The sequence below is a fragment of the Colossoma macropomum genome, unplaced genomic scaffold (genome assembly GCF_904425465.1).
Source record: "Colossoma macropomum unplaced genomic scaffold, Colossoma_macropomum, whole genome shotgun sequence".
NCBI classification, from domain to species: domain Eukaryota; kingdom Metazoa; phylum Chordata; class Actinopteri; order Characiformes; family Serrasalmidae; genus Colossoma; species Colossoma macropomum.
Window position 1 is genome coordinate 924,128 of NW_023495878.1, and position 18,373 is coordinate 942,500.

Genomic DNA, 18,373 nt, shown 5'->3' on the forward strand with positions numbered 1-18,373 from the left:
TCATAGAATGAATCAGTAATTGTCATTTTTACCTGGTTTTATGATGTAACATTTGGTTTAAGAATGTAATCAATAAGTGATCAATAAGCCTCGCACTCTGAAAACTGTCAAGAATCCACTATTCTAGACTGTTCTAGAAGTCTGTTGGAATCTAAAGGATAAAACTTCCCCTCCAGGCTGCGCTGGAGGCAACTTTACTCAAAGCGTGTTCCTTACCTTGTTACACAGGTTGACTGGAGAGCATGTCTTTCCATCCCCAGAGTAGCCGGGTTTGCATATGCAAGATGTCTGCAAGTACACAAACTCCCATTGTTTGGTGAAAGATCGTTTTTATTTACTTAACTTTCTAAATTAAAGACATGGTGGCTTTTCCTATCACTACATTTTCTAAAATGTACAACACTGGATGCATATTGTTTTTCTCAAAACCCCCAACAAATTAGAGAAAACAACATAATGTTTCTAATGCATGCAGTGTAGTCAAACCTGTTGATATGAATAGAAAATTGGAGTTGATATCATTTAGCAAAAAAAGCATGTGTCAGAAACTCACCAGAATCAGTGAATATGCAACATGCCATGTGTTTATGGTTATCTTTATAAGCTCATTTCAGCAGTTTCATTTATTTTTTTTTTTGGTAACACTTTACTTGAAGGGTGTCAACATGACACATTCATAATATCTTACATAAACTCTTCATAACATGTTCATGAATGTCTAGACCAAATTTGTATGTATTTTACATAATATTAAGATGGACTAATATGTCATTATAGTTAGAGACATTTTTCACAATAAAAGTCCTCATTTTGTATTTTGAAAAAGTATATTGTTTTCAGTAAAACGCCTAATTTCTGGACAGTCAAAATAAAAGTCAATTCTCTCACTTTGTCCCTTTGGTCATTAAGTGCTTTGACACTGAGGCACATTTCTCCTATACTTTGGACATCTTTTTAATTATTTGTTTTTTTTTCTTTCGACTGAGTCTCATTATGGCCCTCATTATAGGGCCATAAAACTCATCCATTCCCTGTGGATGCTGGATAGCCACATGAACGTAGGTAGACTACTTTGCATTGCAATTTAAAGATCCACATAACATGCATTTCAGTCGAGTTAACTTCCAACACTTTTGAGGTAATAGCAAAACAGAATTTATCTATCCTTGGGATAATTTAATTCAAGAGAGTTACAATTAGGATAAATAACATTTTCCTCAATGATAGACTGTTGAATATTAATATCATGTAAAACATTTGCTTTATGAATGTTGAATTAAACATAACTGAGCATGTTATTGAGCGTTTATGTAAGATGTTATAAGTGTGTTATGTAGACACCCTTCAAGTAAAGTGTTACCATTTTTTCTTTGTGTTGTATAATATATTGTACAGTGTACTCTCATAATGCCATAACACGAAATATCAAATTTCATATGCTGCCATGAGTCATCAAATTGTGACAGCATATGACTTGCAGACTTGACCAGCATATCTGCCTTGCCATGTTCATGGCATAATTATGCCAATGTTTTGTAGAAGGGTTCAAACAAGGTGTTACCACATTATCACGCAAACACACTTGCATATGAACACAAAGCAACTCTCAGTTTTTGTTACCAACCTTGTTGGGACCCGTGTGTATACAGTCTGAATTTGTACTGCAGCCTCCATTATCATTCAGACACGGGTTGATAGCTGGAGAAACACAATTTAATTCAATTCAGTTTTATGTGTATAAAATTTGGAAAGCATTGTCCGAGAGCAGTTTTACACAAATCCAGGTCCACACCCCTAAAGAGCCAGCCAACAGCAAGAGTTAACAGGGAAGGGAAGAAACACTGAGCCATCCTCTACTGGACCAACAGAGTGGAGTTTAGTGTTATAGTCCTTGAGTCCGGTCTCAATCTTGAGATCAGTCTTGAGACAGTAAATTAATGGTGTTGACCTTTTCTCACTCTCGACATCATCACTTTTAAGGCGCATATTAATAATATTACCAAAACTGCTTTTTATCATTTAAGAAATATAGCACAAGTTCGACCTTATCTCTGTCTGCAAGATGCTAAGAAATTGGTCCATGCTTTTGTGTTTTCTCAACATTACTACTGTAATGCTTTGTTTATAGGACTTCCTGCAAGTACAACCAACAAACTACAACAAAATGCAGCCACAAGAATATTAACACAGACCAGAAAACAGGATCATATTACACCATTACTTTTATTTTCTTGTTAGTTGCATTTTTCTTGTATTTTTTCTTTTTTATTTATACTTTTATCTTTCATGTTTATTAATTGTAATTATTAATACATCCCCTTTCTGCTATTTGTTAATTGTTTATCATATTTTGTTTTTATTTTTGATTACCTTTTTTCTCTTCTTCCTCTGTTGTGTTTACATTGTATTGTGAAGCACTTAGAGCTGCATTTTTAATGTATGAAAGGTGTTATATAAATAAACATCATTATTATTATTATTATTATTCAGTCTTGTCTCAGTCTTGGGGTAAAGTGGACCCAGAAACAGCGCTCAATTAGGCCTTTCACAATTACTACATAATTGTCTGATGGCAGTTGTTTAAGCTGATTGCATTTATCTAAGCTGACTGCAGTTTTTTCCACAATCATCTGTTTATATCACAACAAACATAAAGTGAATTGGGAGGGTTAAAGGAAACATCATGGATCTCACAAAAACAAAAGATTTAACTTCTGACTGGCGCTATGAGACCTTTAGCAGCACTGGGTAATGTTTATTTACTTGAGCTTGCACCTTTTGTCCTCAACTGGATGCTACCAAGCATCATAGCTGGAAAGCAATACAGCTAATCAGCTAATTTGGCCACTTTAGGCTTGAACCGTAAGTTACATACAATGAACAAAAAAAAAACAAAAGAGCATTAAATTACTAATCACAATTATTTATGGCAATGAATCATCAGCCAAAATATCACTGCACCACATACACACTCACTGGGTACACAAAGATGAAATAGCACTTACATACACACACTTTTCCATCCCCCGCAAAGCCAGGGTTACACACACATTGCCTGCGTCCTGGAAGAGTCCTTTTACACACTGCGTTGTAGGAGCAGCCCCCATTATCTTTCTCACAAGCATTCACCGCTAAGGACACACATAAACATGCACAAATGGAGGTCAGTTACGCAGTGTCCACTGGAATATGAGTGTAGAGAAGCTTCAGAACAGAACCAACAGTTCTTACCTGTGCAGTGTGTTCCATTACCCTTATATCCGGCCGCACAGCTGCAGTAATATGACTGGTCTTCTACTTTCAGCAGGCAACTGGAAAACACATACATACACGTTACAACTGCAATAAAATCGAATCCCAAAATTGTCCAATCTTGTGAACCACAATGTACGTCATATTCCAAAAGTGTAGCGGTCTAAATGATGACATGCCATAACATTATATGAACTGCCTTGGAGAAAGAAGGAGAAACATTTAGAGACTGCACTCACTTTGCACTGGTGTGGCATTTTCCTCCGCACGAGTCTGAGGTGATGGCTGAAACACAGCAAAGAGCCATTTTCTTACCATCAACAAAAAGACATGATTAAATGAGTGTTCATGTGTGTTTGTGAGACCCTACCTATGGAGCAAGATACTCCTCTCCATCCCACCTCACACTGACAGGTGCCATCCCCCTCCAGACCATCGTTACACCAGCCGTTTACACACTTACAGTCTATATAGAGAGGGAGAGAAACAGAGGATGGCAGAAAGAGAGAGGCACAGAGAGAAGCAGAGTGGAAATAAAGGAACATTCATTTGCAAAAGTTTGAAGGCCTGGTCAAATTACATGATTTGTCGATTTTCTAAGCGTAAATAAGTGGCTGAGTTTAATGTAGTGGAAAAAACTATATGTGTCATAACTTTTGCACAACTTTTCCCCAATATGTTAAATTCAGCAAATAAACTGTGACTTTGCATTGGGCAGAACTGTTTTCTCTGTAGAGGAATTGTTAGCTTATTTTCACTTAGAAAATCAACAAAATGTGATATTTGACCAACGGCACCCAAACTTTCACATACAACTGTATTTAATGCAAATGTACAGATTGTTGCGAGTTAGATGAATTTTTTGTGAGAGGAAACACTCCACAGTTAGTTCAGGTCACCTTGGTCACAGTGGATGCCGTATTTGCCGGTTTGGCAGGTCTCGCAGGCTGTGCCGTTGAAGCCAGGGTTGCACTGACACACACCGGTGCCATTGATCCTGTCCACACACACACCGTTACCAAAACACGGCTGACCCTCTGGACCAGGACAGTTCTCACAGTTAGTACCATAAAAGCCCTCACAGCAGTTCCTCACCTACAGAGGGAGAGAGAGAGAGAGAGAGAGAGAGAGAGAGAGAAAAGAGAAAGGACCAGAGAGTCAGAAAACATGCTGATAATAATAATAATATTAATAACAACAACAACAACAACAATAATAATAATAATGCATTATTATTATGACTACATTAATTATAACATTCTGGGAGGACACCAAGACTAATTCTCACGTACAATGGTGAGTTTTTGGCAGGTGGCCTGACAGCCAATGAACATGCCATGTTTCCTCCTGCTGTACGCGCACTTCCGCTTTGTTATTGTCTTTGGGCAAAAGAGAGAGAATCGGGACATTACAGAGCAACATTACCAATGACTTCATTTAATTGTTCTTTGCACACTAGAAACCAGCTGACACTCATAGTCTTATCCACAGTGGGACACTGCTTATATCATATTAACAAAAAACACCTGTAAAAGATACAATATATATCCAAAAGCATCCAGACACCGGCTCATCCAACATTTCTTCTGAAATCAAGGGTGTTAATGAGGAGTTTGCCCCCACAGATGAAATTCATATGAATTTCCTTAGGAGTGGTGCACATGGATGGTCCTTGGAAAGTCTCATGAAGCCATTCATTTCTGAGGTTAACAAAAGGAAACTGCACTTGCACGGCTAACAAAGCTAAACATGCTGATTGAAACATCTGATTTAACATGGCCATAGTAGGTGGCACATTAATGAACTAACAGTAATTAAAGGACTTTAAAGACAGAATGTTCTAGATGCTAGATTAAATTTACCGTCTTCACTTCCTCTGTTCCAGGTGGACAGCGTCTCTCGGCTGGGTAGAAACAGTCCATGCACTGCCCCTACACAAAATATTAAGATTCAAATATATCACACACTCAGAACAATTTATTAAAATGACTATCATATTTACTCAAATGAAGTACAAATGTACTGAGAGAGATGTGGACGGTGGCAGACCATACCCGAATAATCTTGGAGGAGGCCGTGTCACAGCGATTATTAGGAATTTTCAGCACGACAGACAGCCCATGGACCACTCCTTTAGCGCTCTCTATGTCCGTAGCACTCAGCTCCGCCTTATTCACACACCACTGCTTTATGAGAGAGAGAGATAAGGGAACAATAAGGGACCATATCTAAATCAAAATGACCTACTAATTATTGTTTCTCAGTTTTGTTTTGATATTTATGTCCTTTTTGGGGTGGCTTTTTTGATGTACCTTTCAGTATTTTGGAATCACAATGCTTTGTAAAAGTCAGAGACCACCCTTCGTCCAGTCAAAATGGTCATTAAGTGCATCATTCATTGTTCAGCATCAGGAAAAAGAAACAATTTTTTTTTTTTTGTATTTATTATGTCCACTCTTTGCCTTTAATTACAGCTTCCAGTTTTTTCAAGAGACTTCCTTTCAGTTTTTCAAAGAAATTCAAACAAATTTCTCTACACTTCCAAAGTTCAGTCTTAGAAGTTGGTTACTTTTTTTTAAAGAGATAAGTGTCCTACCTTGCTGTCGTTGCGGAAAATGCCAAGCTGATAGGAGAACCCCAGCATAGTGTCTCTATACAGGCCGTCCTGCAAATCGCCCTGCTTCAGAGTCTCCCCCAGGACAATGTGGTACTTTGTTACATTTACATCCTGTTTAGAAGAAGACACAGAGACACACGTGAAAACATACACTCCTCCACACACAATAGCATTATATACACAGTGTTCTTGTGGATGTATTGATGTGTGTGCATGTGTGTCAACATGTGATGTGTGCTTTTATATATGCATGTGTGTAGTGTGTGCTGGAACATATATGTGTATGCGTACAGTGCCAGAAATAATTATTGACAGCCTTGGTAAACCTGAACAGAAATGGCTACAAAAAATGTTTTTATCAGCTTGACCTTACCCTCCAGTGAGGCACAATTACTCAAAGAAAAAATAAATCCTTAAAAAATTAAACACTGTTCTCAAAAAACACACACCAACTCTTATTCTCCATTAACACAGGTATATGTGCATTTGATGCATAATGCACTAGACTGTCAATCAAAAGTTTGGATACAACAAGCACCACAAAATTTGGATATACAACTGAACATGCACTTTTCATAAAGACAATGTCACTTTTTATGGAAGCCCATTTCTGCCACAGAGAGAAAAAAATACATAGCCATTTAGTAACTCATAATATATGAAGCTCTCCCATAATTATGACTTAGTATCTCAACATTATGACTTGCAATCTCATAATAATGACATCTCATTCTTTTGTCGAAGTATCACATAATTACTACCTACTATCTCATAGTTATGACTTTCTATTTCATAGTCATGATTTACTATGTCATAATTATGGTTTATAATCTCATAATTATGGCTTGCTATCTTATACTAACAAGATAATGTTTCATATTTATGGCTTAGTATTTCATAGTTAATACTTATAATCTCATAATTATGATGTACTATCCAAACTTTTGACTGGTATATGCTGTGCCAAATATGTGCGAGCATGTTCAAGACTGGTACCAGTGAATCTTGGCCTGTGCTCTGCAGGTATTCCGTGATGGCAGTGTCCGTAGGTGCGAACACTGTGAAGCCGGACGCCTCCTCTATCGTCTCAGTCAGGTTGTAATTCTAAAACATAACACGAGCCAAATTTGTTCAGTTCTGTGATGTTTACACTGATGTTCACTGAGAGATCCTGATCACACTGATAACACTTTATTTTAACATTCCATTTCTTATGCTTTGCTGATAAAACCTACATCTAACCAGAAACATAAACATAACATCCTCATCCTACTAAATAAGGGTGTTGTGGGTTCTCCTCTGTTCTCAAATGATCCAGGTCCTAATTTTAACCCCAACCAGATTCACCAGATGGACTATTTAAGCACTTGTAAACAGGCCAATGTCCAATATATATGTTACAGTACAATGAATAACTGCAGTAAAATGGAGAGATTTTAGCACGTTGCCCAACGTCAAATATCAGCCAATGCTGATAAGATTCTGTTATCATTGTGTATCATTCCTATTTGTAAGCTACTGGGAACCATACAAATAAAGTGTGACAATCCTGTCCTGCCCTTTCAGAGATTAGAACCCCTTAAAATCTTCCTTAAACTCTTAGAACCCATCATTAAGTCCACACTTCAAAATCTCTCATAACTACACAAACATTTGTTTCATAATAGTAATAATGTACAGTACTTATTGGGTAATACAGTGTTGGTTTAGTAATTGAATAATAACTGATTATGAACATTTTACATGGGGCACCTACAATGAGAGAGCTCCTGAAGAGAGAGAACTCTGGTCTCTGGTTCAGCACCTCAAGTAAACCTTCACTCAGCTTACGATCAGAGATGAGAACCTGGAAAAGAGCAGCATGTTAGCAGCCATTTCTATTACAGGACTGCATCTCTATTGCATTTCCAGGTCAGAAAAAGAACACTTGCTGTGTCGATCAGATGAATGAGTCCATTCTTTGCAAGCATATCTCCTGATAAAACTGCAGCTCCAGCAACCGTGGTGGTCTAAAGCAAAAGATGGACAGCTCTAAGTGGGAACATCACTTTACTGCTTGCTTTTTACAGGGACTTTGTTATAAACATAAACATAAAAGCCCAGCCAGTTTGTTTACCTCATTGGTCCAGGAAACAGGAAGAGTCCTTTTCAGAAGGGAGGTCATTTGAGGAGGTGGGGAGCTACGCAGGTCAGACAACCCAAAGAGCCCAGATACAATGTGGCTCCTAAAAACAGAATAGGTAGGTCAGAAGCTGGAAAGTCACAATACCAATATCGGCAATCATATGCGTAACTAAAGTGAAGCTAAACATTCAGCTCTTTTCACTGGTACTATGAGCCAGTATACAAGTGTGCAAATACCTCCAGTCAAATTATATTGTTTGCTGATTTTTTAAGTGAAAATAAGTTAACATGACCTCTAAAGCAGTGGTCACCAACTCTGGTCCTGGAGATCTGCCTTCCTGCAGAGTCTAGTTCCAACCACAGTCTGACACTAACACTCCACTAATTAACTTCTTCACAAGTCCTTAACTGGTTCGATCAGTTGCATTGGTGATTGGTAAGAATGAGGCAGCATTTTAGATGTAGGTTGGAAATAAACTCTGCAGGTAAACGGACCTCCAGTAGGAGTTCGGCGATCAGCGCCTTACAGGAAAAAACTTAAATATTTTGCATTTTCTGCACATTTTAGGGAGTGATTTATATTTGTTTGCTAAGATTAACATATAAATAATTGTGTGCCATAAACTTTACACAGGCCACATTTTTTCCATATGTAAAAATTTAGATATAAAGGCTTTTCCTTAAATGCTTGAATATACAGGCTTATGTTTATCTACTTGAATATATAGACAATACATACTTATATATAAATCAGCTGTTTTGCATTCCATAACATTCTATGTAGTTTCATCAATCATGGACCCAGAGAAACACATCTAAATTAAAAACATGTGGCAAATTAAATTATGCATAACATTTCACTCAGACAGTGAACTCACTTGACCAGACTTGGAAGGTTGCTGCTAGACAGCCAGAAATCCTGGTCCTCTTTGCTCAAATTGCCGATGGCTTGTGCTGAAGGCACGAACAGGGTCAGGTTCTGTGTCTCGGACAGCAGCTGTGTGAGGTCTGCCCGCTGTGGATTATTCCAGAACAGAAGAGACGCTCAAAATAATCATAATAACTACAAAAAGGACTTACACTGCCTTTAATCAGTTACATTTCTTTACATTTCCAAATATTATATCTGTCTTTTTAGACATTGTTATTGCTCATCAGAGATGGTCACAAACACAAAAATGTTTGAACAGCCCATGTTTTGAAGTGAAAATAGGTTAACATATCTTCTACAGATAACAAATGTCAATGCACAATTTCTTTGGTAACATTTTACTGTAGTGTGCTGTTCATGAGGCTACATGACAATAACATAAGCTTGTAATGACAACTGACATAATATACGACATAAATGTTTATAAATGCTTATTCCAATAGGTGTCATTTGCTACAGAAGTTATATTTACCAATTTTGATCAAAGTTAGCTAAAGCAACCTTTACAACAGATAATGCCTACTGAAATAGTCATTTATAAACATTCATGTAGGTTAATGTCAGTTGTCAGGACAAGCTTATATAAGTGTCATGTAGCGACATGAACAGTACCCGTTTTATATGCTGACTTTAACCTAAGGTTTAAATTAAAAACATATGCTATAGCTTATTTTCATTTACAAAACATGTCATTTGACCAGGGGTGCCCAAACTTTTGTATATGACTGTATTAATGCAATGAAGATAGCTTGTAACAGGACTTGCTTCTATCTTTCAAAGGGTTGCTAAAATCAAAAACTCTTAATACCAACAAAGAGCATCTCCCTGTATGGACATACATCAATTATTAATAAAGTTAGAATAAAATTCTAATACTGTATTTCATACAAGTTTGACACATATCATGACATAATTAATTGGGGATGCATGATAATAATTGAATCATATTGAAGTCGCCAGATATTTGCTTAAAATAAAAATCAGCATCGGACAGATGTTTAGATTCGATATTTTAAGCTGATATTTGATGCTGTATGTTTTGCCCTCTGGAAATGCAGAATGTTTAGGTGATGCTGGGTTACTGTGCTAAAATATCTGCATTGCATTTGTCTGCTTTTGTAACCTTCTACAAATACCTGTTCATTTTCTCTCTAATGCTAATCCAGGTAGATTTAGTCCTAATTTCTACACATAAATGTTTCCATATCGGCACACGTATAGATGAAAAATATCAGAGATCAGCATCGGTCTACAATTCCCATATCGGTGCATCCCTAGAATACTTACGGTAACCCATGTATTGAATTCATTCAGGTCAGGATTGTTTTCCACTTCCTATAGAAAAACAGGGAAGCAACTATAAATACTGTGTATGTTATATAAAATAATATCTGTTGATGTATAGAATTCTTATGTGCTATTGGGCCAACATGTGACATCTGTCCTGTGGCAGGTCAAGATCTCTTAAACCACTGAAATGATAAAATCACTGGAGATGCTGTCAGACCTGTGCCAGAGTTCCGTAGCAGACACTTCCGTCTCCCGAGTATCCCGGCTGACACACACACTGAAATCTCCTCTGACTCACAGACAAGCAAAGAGCCTGAAGGAATAATGTGATGATGTGAACATTCATGCTAATGAATTTACCAGAAAATGTAATGGTTGACAGTAGGGGTCACTTATACTCTGAGGTCTGGTGTGGCTGCAGGTTTTCATTTCAACCAAGCACACCTAACATAACCGAGGGCTGAGAATTATTGAGAATACAGGACACCAAATTTCTTTTCGTAGGATGTGCAGGACAAAGCTCATATTCATTAAGCTCCACACAGAACAACATCTGACTGGCTGAGCCAAAATGCAGCTCTGCTGAGGCAGAACTTATCACATGCATCAGTACCATCCTTTACAATCTTTACATCTTTAATGAATCTCCTGTAGCAAACTAAATAAATGATATAGACTACTAAGATGCAGCACTGCTGAGGTAAATTTATGACCATTTTATGACATAAAAAAAATTAACTCAGAGCAAAAAAGTACAAGACTGTGCACTTAATGTGTTTAATGTCAGAATGAACTTCATATCCCACTAAGCACTGCGAAAAGTTTCAACCAACCACTTTCACTCCTTTTCCCGCCAACTTTTGCAATCATGTATTTTCTCTTTAATACTTTTGTGGATATTACTCTTTTTAATTATTATATGTAGCATTGTTTATGTACTTATAATGTTTGCATTTTATCTTTCTAGTTTTAACTGTCCATTTATTTTGTCTTTGCTATCAAGGTTCTTAGCAGTTATAGTACAGTGAACCTTACGAAAGAATTATTTTGTTTACCTCTATAAGAATTATATTAATCTTGATATGGCCTTTTTTACTCATTGAAGTGGCTGCAAGGGACAAATATAATTACTGAAAGGGACAATTAACTTAAGTGCAAAAACAAAACACTTAGTGTCTGTAAAATATTATTCACGAAATCACGAGAGTGGCAGCCATCCATATCCACCCTAAATACAGCAACGTTTAATTCAAACTGTGTCTTTAATTTGCCTTTAAGTGGCATATTATTCATCAAATTGCTACCCTGAGCATAATGCTAATTTCCATTAGCCTGTCAATTAGAATTACTAGCTATTATTAGCTTCCAGCTAATGAAAATTGTGTTTTTCAGTAATGCGTAAACATGGACAATTAAAGCTTGTTACAGGCTTTTTCTTATGTTGTTTATTGGAGTTTTCAGTTTCTCTAGAATCTTTATGAAAATGTTAGTACAGACTAGTTGACAGCCTGTGTTCAGCGATTAGCCAGTGATGTCTCATAGCACCTGAGCAGAATCAAATTATGTTGCAGGGCACAATGATGATCTATTTTTACTCTAATGGTAGCCATAAATTATGATAAATGCCAAGAATTGTTTCGAATTACCGTGGACTAGCTATTTCTGATGCCCAATACAAGGCACGCTAGTTCTGAAGAGCAGCAACATTTCAATATTAACATATAATAATTATTACAAGAAAACCTGAGCACAATCTGAATTTACAGAGATTTGCCTTACATTTTAAGAGCGCAGTTTATTACAAAAAAGTGATTTTTTTTTAAACATTACACATTTAGTTACAGAGCTTTCATGTCATATACAGTATCGATAAGCACATACTCTCATAGATACTGTATACACATAAATGTATTTATGGCCCATAGATGTGTTTGTATGCATTGTGTGTCTGTAAACACATTTGTTGTTTTTAGGAATCCATCATAGGGTTGTACATGAATTCTAAAGTAAAATGTAATGTAAACAAAGCAGTTTTGGATGTTCAGTTTTCACTTTGGGTTGGCTCACAACATTTTTTTAGGATGGTTCTGGGACGGTTCTGAAGTCAGTCTGGAACCCTGATATAATTGATCGACTGATTTAAAACGGAGATCAACTGCCAAGTAAAGTCAGCTGTGCTCCTTTTTAAAGGGACTGAAAATCCTGCAGCCACGGTGGCCATTTGGGGAGAGGATTGGTGACCCTGGTTTACACTGTGGCGTTAGACTCATTAGTAAATAGAGGTTTTTATTTCACTGAAAATGTGTGTGTACGTGCTTACCCGTGGGTGACATCCTCCCATCTGCTCTACACACTCACTGACAGCCTCACACTCTCTCCCATTGCCACGGTAATTCTGCTTGCAGACACAGTAATTCTGAAAAAAAAACAACAAACAGCTAAATGGAATGACACTGTACGTAAGAGTGACTGAGAAGCATCTAACGGGACTGAAGCACTGAAGGATAAATAGAGGAGCTGAGAAAAAGACGATATGTATAAAGGATGTGCATTCTGACTGATTTACAAATTCAAGTATTTGTAAAAGTTAGTGAACAGATTTTCAGCTGACTGTGAGGAAAAAAAAAAGTTTATTCTTTACAGCACATTATCAGATGATATTCACATCTGCATTAATAAAGTTAATGAACTGCTGCTTCCTGAGTACTGGCACTCAATGCTGAAAGAATGTCTTACAAACCTGATACAGCCTGTTTTGATTGCACTGTTCTGTTTTCTGTTAGAATTACGTCAAGTGGAACCTTACACAGTACAACACTATATCAGAGAGAAACCAGATTTCCAGAGTTTATTTAGTTTTTATGTATTTTGAACAGCTCTTTGAAAACAGCTGGAAGGATGTCAAATGCTGTCAAACCGATGAGGCTGATGGGATGCTGTGCTGCACTACAGAATATTACATAATATGAGGAAAAAAAATGGTTGCAATGCCCCATTAACATTTCCAGGTGCTGGCTTTCAAATGCTGAAATCACTATTTTTTTCTCATATTATGTAATATTCTGTAGTGCAGCACAGTATCCCATCAGCCTCATCGGTTTGACAGAATTCATGACTTTGAATCTATCCTTCAATGTTTTCTCTCTAAAATACCCAGTATACATTGCACAAATATGTCACACCTCCATTGGGACTGGTGATTACACTGTAAAAAAGAAAACCACTACCTATTATGTAGAGCAGGGGTGTCAAACACAACCATTAAAAGGGCTATATTAAAAATCCATGGGCCAGCTGTGTTTTTATTTCATTTTTATGAGATAAAAACACAGACATTGCTTATTCAAAAAATGCCAAAACTGCAACAGCAAAATAGGCATTGAATACTTATTTTATAAAATAAATCTAAATAAAAATAAATTGTTTTGTTGGAATTTTTAACCGCCTATTTGCTTAAACTAGACACCAGGCATCTTTTCTTTTTGTGTAACCGCTGGCCCAGAGATTGTTTGGGGTTAGGGGGTCAGAATGCACACTATGTTGCCGTACATGCTGGGAGCTGTAGCGCAGCTCAGGGTGAAACAGGCTAATAAGAACAGAAATTAAAATAATTCTGTGGGCCGAATAAGAGTGTGTCATGGGCCTGTCTTGGTCAGCGGGCCTTGTGTTTGACGTGTGGGATGTATTGGCTAATAAATACAGAAGTTATATTCAGTAAGGTCAGCTATTTGGCTTCCTTCTGCAAAAAAGTACTTTCAAACAACCTCAAGTATCCACCCAAAAGCCTTTAAACATCTTCAAAACTCCTCCCACCTTAAAGATACTTAATCCGAAGGGGGTTTTCCTAGTCTTTAAAGCAGAAAAAATCTCACTCTTGGGACTACTGCAGCACAAATAGGAAGCAAGCAGGCATGTTTACAGATGTCGCAATGGTCAGTTATTATTTTGGCTAGAGTGTACCTTTAACCAAGTACTCGACTACCAGAGCACACCTCTGAAATTCTACAAAATGCACCCTGGACTGGCCATCTCCTCTCACCTGTCCTGGGCCCACATGGATACAGGAGGCATTAGGATGGCACCCCCCTCTGGAGGGCTCCAGGCAGTTGTTAACAGGCTGACACTCATCTCCGTCCTCTCTCCATCCCTTCACACATTCGCACCGGCGTGTGCCTGGTCCTGTTTTTATACACTTAGCCTGGGATTCAAACACATTCAGTCACATTCACTGGCAAATACACACACATAGGGTATAAAATTATAATTTAATTATAATTATAGAGTATAAATTAGATTTAATTTATATGAGTACAGACCAAATTCCCATTAAATGCAAAAAATTCATTCACTATCAAAAAAAAAAAAAATGGACATACAAGGTTTTGTTCTGACCGCGAAGCTATGCTGATTAGCATGTTATAAACTCCTGAACAAACACAAAAGCAAACAGCAGCGATGTTATCAACACCACTACACAATCTTTAAAATCTGAGACTGCTGGATATGATTTTGGATACCACCATAACTTTTAGGATATACTTTTTGAGTCCACAATTCATTTATTTAATTTCAAGGCAAAAAGCAGAAATATATTTTACAGAAAATTTCACAAAAGCCTCAACAATATTTTTTAAATGTTTTAGCATTTAGTGTCCACTCTTTGCCTTTATTACAGCTTCCATTAATTTTGAGAGACTTGGTTCAGTTTTTCAAAGAAATCTGCAGGACTATTTTTACCACCAAAGTTCAGCCCTAGACGTTTGTTGCTTTTACTGCTTCTCCCATTTACATTTACAGTTATGGCATTAAGCAGGTACTCCTATCCAGAGCAACTTCCAAAAGTGCTTTGTTGTCCACTCAGAAAATATTTTTTCAGATCTGAAGCAGCTTGATTTTCTCCTCTTTCTCAGTTTGGTGAGACAGTTCGGTAGTCTACCAGGCCTTCCAACAACTTTCTCTGTATAATTATTTTTAACTCTGAAATGTCTTCTGAACAAAGTATACTTAATGGCAATTTTACAGAAAATAAATGAATGTATACAAATATAAATAAATCCAAATAAACTTAGATTAGGTCTCTGTGTTTTGTATTTTGCATTCATGGATCAGTATCAATATTAGGTGAACGTATCAATATTACAATTTTTTGATACTTAGCTCTACAAACTCTCTCTCTCTCTCTCTCTCTCTCTCTCTCTCTCTCTCTTTTTCTCTCTACACCTGAAGGAGAGCACAAGTTGAACTTCATCCCTGAGACGATTGGTCCACTGCTGAAGGTGATGCTGGTTCCGCAAGCAGAGAAATGTGATGATCCCCATCTCTCTCTCACACACACACACACACACACACACACACACACACACATTCTTGACCTACATTTTTACTGCAGCCTCCATTGGGGGGTGAAGCGCATGGGTCAACCTCCACACACAGGAATCCATCCCCTTGGAAACCACGCTTACACACACACCTGTAACAAAGTCAACATTCATCACGTAGTCTAAGAACAAAGCAACCAGTCTTCATCTGCATCCCTTGAACTCTAGGCCCATTATTTAGTTATCAATCTTTAGATTCATCATTCAGCAATGCTATAAATAATTCAGTAACTACTACCGAATTCAGTAACTACTACCGATGTAAATGTTGTATTGTATTAAACATCCAGCAAAGTTTAAATAAATAAATAAATAAAAATAAACAACAGTTGAAGAACATGTACAAAATATTTCTATTATGATGCTAATATTCTAAAACTCTAGTTAGTGCTCTAATTTGTAAGAAGCTGTAAAGAATTAAAACATTTTGGAGTCCAAATTATGAATTTCGTATAACACTGAGGATAAAGCTACAATAAAATGGATATCCAGAAAGCATTGTATTTCAAAAATTGTGATCAAAATTCAAGGAAGATTATTTCAGTTTATTGTTTCTTATTTAATATCATATTTAATTTATAAAGCTTCAGTCTACACTGTAAAAGTTATGTTTAGATACAAAGCACCTTCTGCAAGAAGCTTGTAGTTTCTGATTTTTCATAAGAGCAGTATTTAGCATCAATGGCACTGTGTGTCCCTGTTAAGTGCAATAATCCATGTTATTATGACAAGTGACTGCAGACTTTTTAGAGGTCAACAAAAACAAAAGCAGGGCTAACTTAGTTCACTCTTGAATAAAATAAGGTTGCCATGCCCTGCGATGGACTGGCGACCTGTCCAGGGTGTATCCTGCCTTCCGCCCAATGACAGCTGGGATAGGCTCCAGCACCCCACCGCGACCCAGAAGGATAAGCGGTTTAGATGACGTATGCATGTATGTATGTATGTATGTATGTTTTAGACTTCATGATCGAGTCTCTGTTAAAAGTTTAGAGTTTCTGTAATTCCTGGTTCTCTAATTGAGGCGGGGCACTCACGTCAACACTCCCTCGCTGTAGACACAGTCAGCGTGGGCATGGCATGGCTGGTTGGGACCACAGGGCTGTGCATGTTTATCACACAGCTGCCCAGCGAAGCCTGGCTTACAGGAGCCTGGCTTACATGTGCCATGAGCTTCTGGACGATTATCACACACACCCTGCACACACCCGCAGGCTGAAGAATGGAGAAGAGAGAACAAAAGGTGGCTCAGTAATACTTTCTATGAATATCATGTAGACCTTCATAATATATATATTTCATACACATAAATTACATTTCATTTTATGGGCATTTTTTTTCATTATTAATTGTTAACATAATGCATTATAAGTAGTGTAGTGCCAATGAAACTTTCCTTTAATCTATTATATGCCTATAGAGAAATGCAAATACAAATAAGGTCTTACAGTTATTATATCATATATAATCCATAATAGTTTTCACCCAAAATGATTATCTAAATTGAAAAAACATGTTACAATATATTACAAAATGACTATAAGCTAATGAACTAGGCAGGTTTGTTAGTTGTTATGCACTTTGTAAGCTTGAACTAAGTTTATTTGGCACTGATAATATAACATGTTACAAACACTACTTCGAATACATTGTCAATAATGTATAATGTCTAATGATGCATAATGTGGCTATAATAATGCATAATAAGGCTGTAAATTGTATATGTAGCAATATTTATAATGTCCTATGAATGCATTATAACACGTTAGTATTTCCATATATTCTTATTTTCATATAAAGTCTCCAGTGGTTCTTCTTTCTTTTTCAAAGAACCCTTTATAGCAGCTTTAGTTTTAAGAGTGTATGGAAAGTTTCTGACATTTGTGGAGGTGCAGGGGTGAAAACTTACTTTGGTCGCATGATGGGCCGTATTTTTTGGGGTCGGCGCAGTACTGGCAACGCGATCCTTTGAAGTTGGGCTCACACTGACAAGTGCCATTGCCATTTATACCATCAAAACACTGAAAGATTAAATAAGGGAATAAAGAGAAACATAGTGCATGCATTAGAAGTTTTTCAGTACTAGTCTCCTGCAGAGAGAGAAATCATTTGAAAGGCATTTATGTAAGAGTGTGAGTGTGCGTCGTACCTTGCCATGGGAGGAGCAGGGGGCACTGAAACCACCTGGACAAGGGGAACAGTCTTGCCCAAAAAAGCCTTTACAGCATTTAGGGGTCTTTACAAAAGACAGAAAGACAGAGATGATTGAGCTTATGCAGTTGTGCTTTTTTAAAAAGTTGAGCTTCAAGAATGTATTATTATTAATGTAAACATTATTATTAATGTAAACAGCACTTTACTGCTTTTGATTAGACTTTTGCTTCTATTAAAGGTAGATTTTCAGTGAAAGTTTACATTTTATTATGGTTTAAAACATAATTTCCTTATTGAGTATGTATGGATGTACAACCCAGCCCAGTTCCAAAGAGATGGGACAGTAGGTAAAATGAAAATAAAAGCAGAAAGCGATGATTTATAAATCGACTTTGGCCTGTATTTGTATGTTTTTTTTGCAAGTATACATTCATTCTGATATTGATGCCTGCAACATGTTCAAGAAAGGTGAGCATGGGGCAATTTAAGACTAGGAACACTGTGAAATTCAAAAATGAATAATAATAACTGTTAAACAGGTGATACACTCATGCTTGGCTATAAAAGGAGCATCCAGAAAAACCCTAGTCTTTGATGAGCAAGGATGGGTCGAGGCTCGCCACTTTG

The 18,373-nt window shown here is 37.0% G+C and overlaps 1 protein-coding gene across 2 annotated transcripts in view; it reads right to left on the reverse strand.

Annotated features, from left to right (window-relative positions):
- stab2 (stabilin 2) overlaps positions 1 to 18,373 on the reverse strand; it is a 54,921-nt gene that overhangs the window by 19,944 nt on the left and 16,604 nt on the right. The window contains exons 21-44 of one of the 2 annotated variants that reach the window (XM_036563824.1): positions 17,742 to 17,828; positions 17,502 to 17,613; positions 16,630 to 16,807; positions 15,591 to 15,684; positions 14,254 to 14,412; positions 12,535 to 12,630; positions 10,432 to 10,527; positions 10,212 to 10,259; positions 8,872 to 9,008; positions 7,986 to 8,094; positions 7,801 to 7,878; positions 7,626 to 7,715; positions 6,866 to 6,973; positions 5,849 to 5,980; positions 5,307 to 5,435; positions 5,115 to 5,183; positions 4,545 to 4,631; positions 4,152 to 4,347; positions 3,623 to 3,718; positions 3,492 to 3,537; positions 3,232 to 3,311; positions 3,006 to 3,131; positions 1,625 to 1,698; positions 217 to 288 (exon numbers count right to left, since the gene is read on the reverse strand). In XM_036563824.1, coding sequence (XP_036419717.1) covers positions 217 to 288; positions 1,625 to 1,698; positions 3,006 to 3,131; positions 3,232 to 3,311; positions 3,492 to 3,537; positions 3,623 to 3,718; positions 4,152 to 4,347; positions 4,545 to 4,631; positions 5,115 to 5,183; positions 5,307 to 5,435; positions 5,849 to 5,980; positions 6,866 to 6,973; positions 7,626 to 7,715; positions 7,801 to 7,878; positions 7,986 to 8,094; positions 8,872 to 9,008; positions 10,212 to 10,259; positions 10,432 to 10,527; positions 12,535 to 12,630; positions 14,254 to 14,412; positions 15,591 to 15,684; positions 16,630 to 16,807; positions 17,502 to 17,613; positions 17,742 to 17,828 — 2,499 coding nt within the window. Of the gene's footprint in view, positions 1 to 216; positions 289 to 1,624; positions 1,699 to 3,005; positions 3,132 to 3,231; positions 3,312 to 3,491; positions 3,538 to 3,622; positions 3,719 to 4,151; positions 4,348 to 4,544; positions 4,632 to 5,114; positions 5,184 to 5,306; positions 5,439 to 5,848; positions 5,981 to 6,865; positions 6,974 to 7,625; positions 7,716 to 7,800; positions 7,879 to 7,985; positions 8,095 to 8,871; positions 9,009 to 10,211; positions 10,260 to 10,431; positions 10,528 to 12,534; positions 12,631 to 14,253; positions 14,413 to 15,590; positions 15,685 to 16,629; positions 16,808 to 17,501; positions 17,614 to 17,741; positions 17,829 to 18,373 lie in introns of both variants that reach the window. The other variant, XM_036563823.1, reaches the window with a different exon arrangement.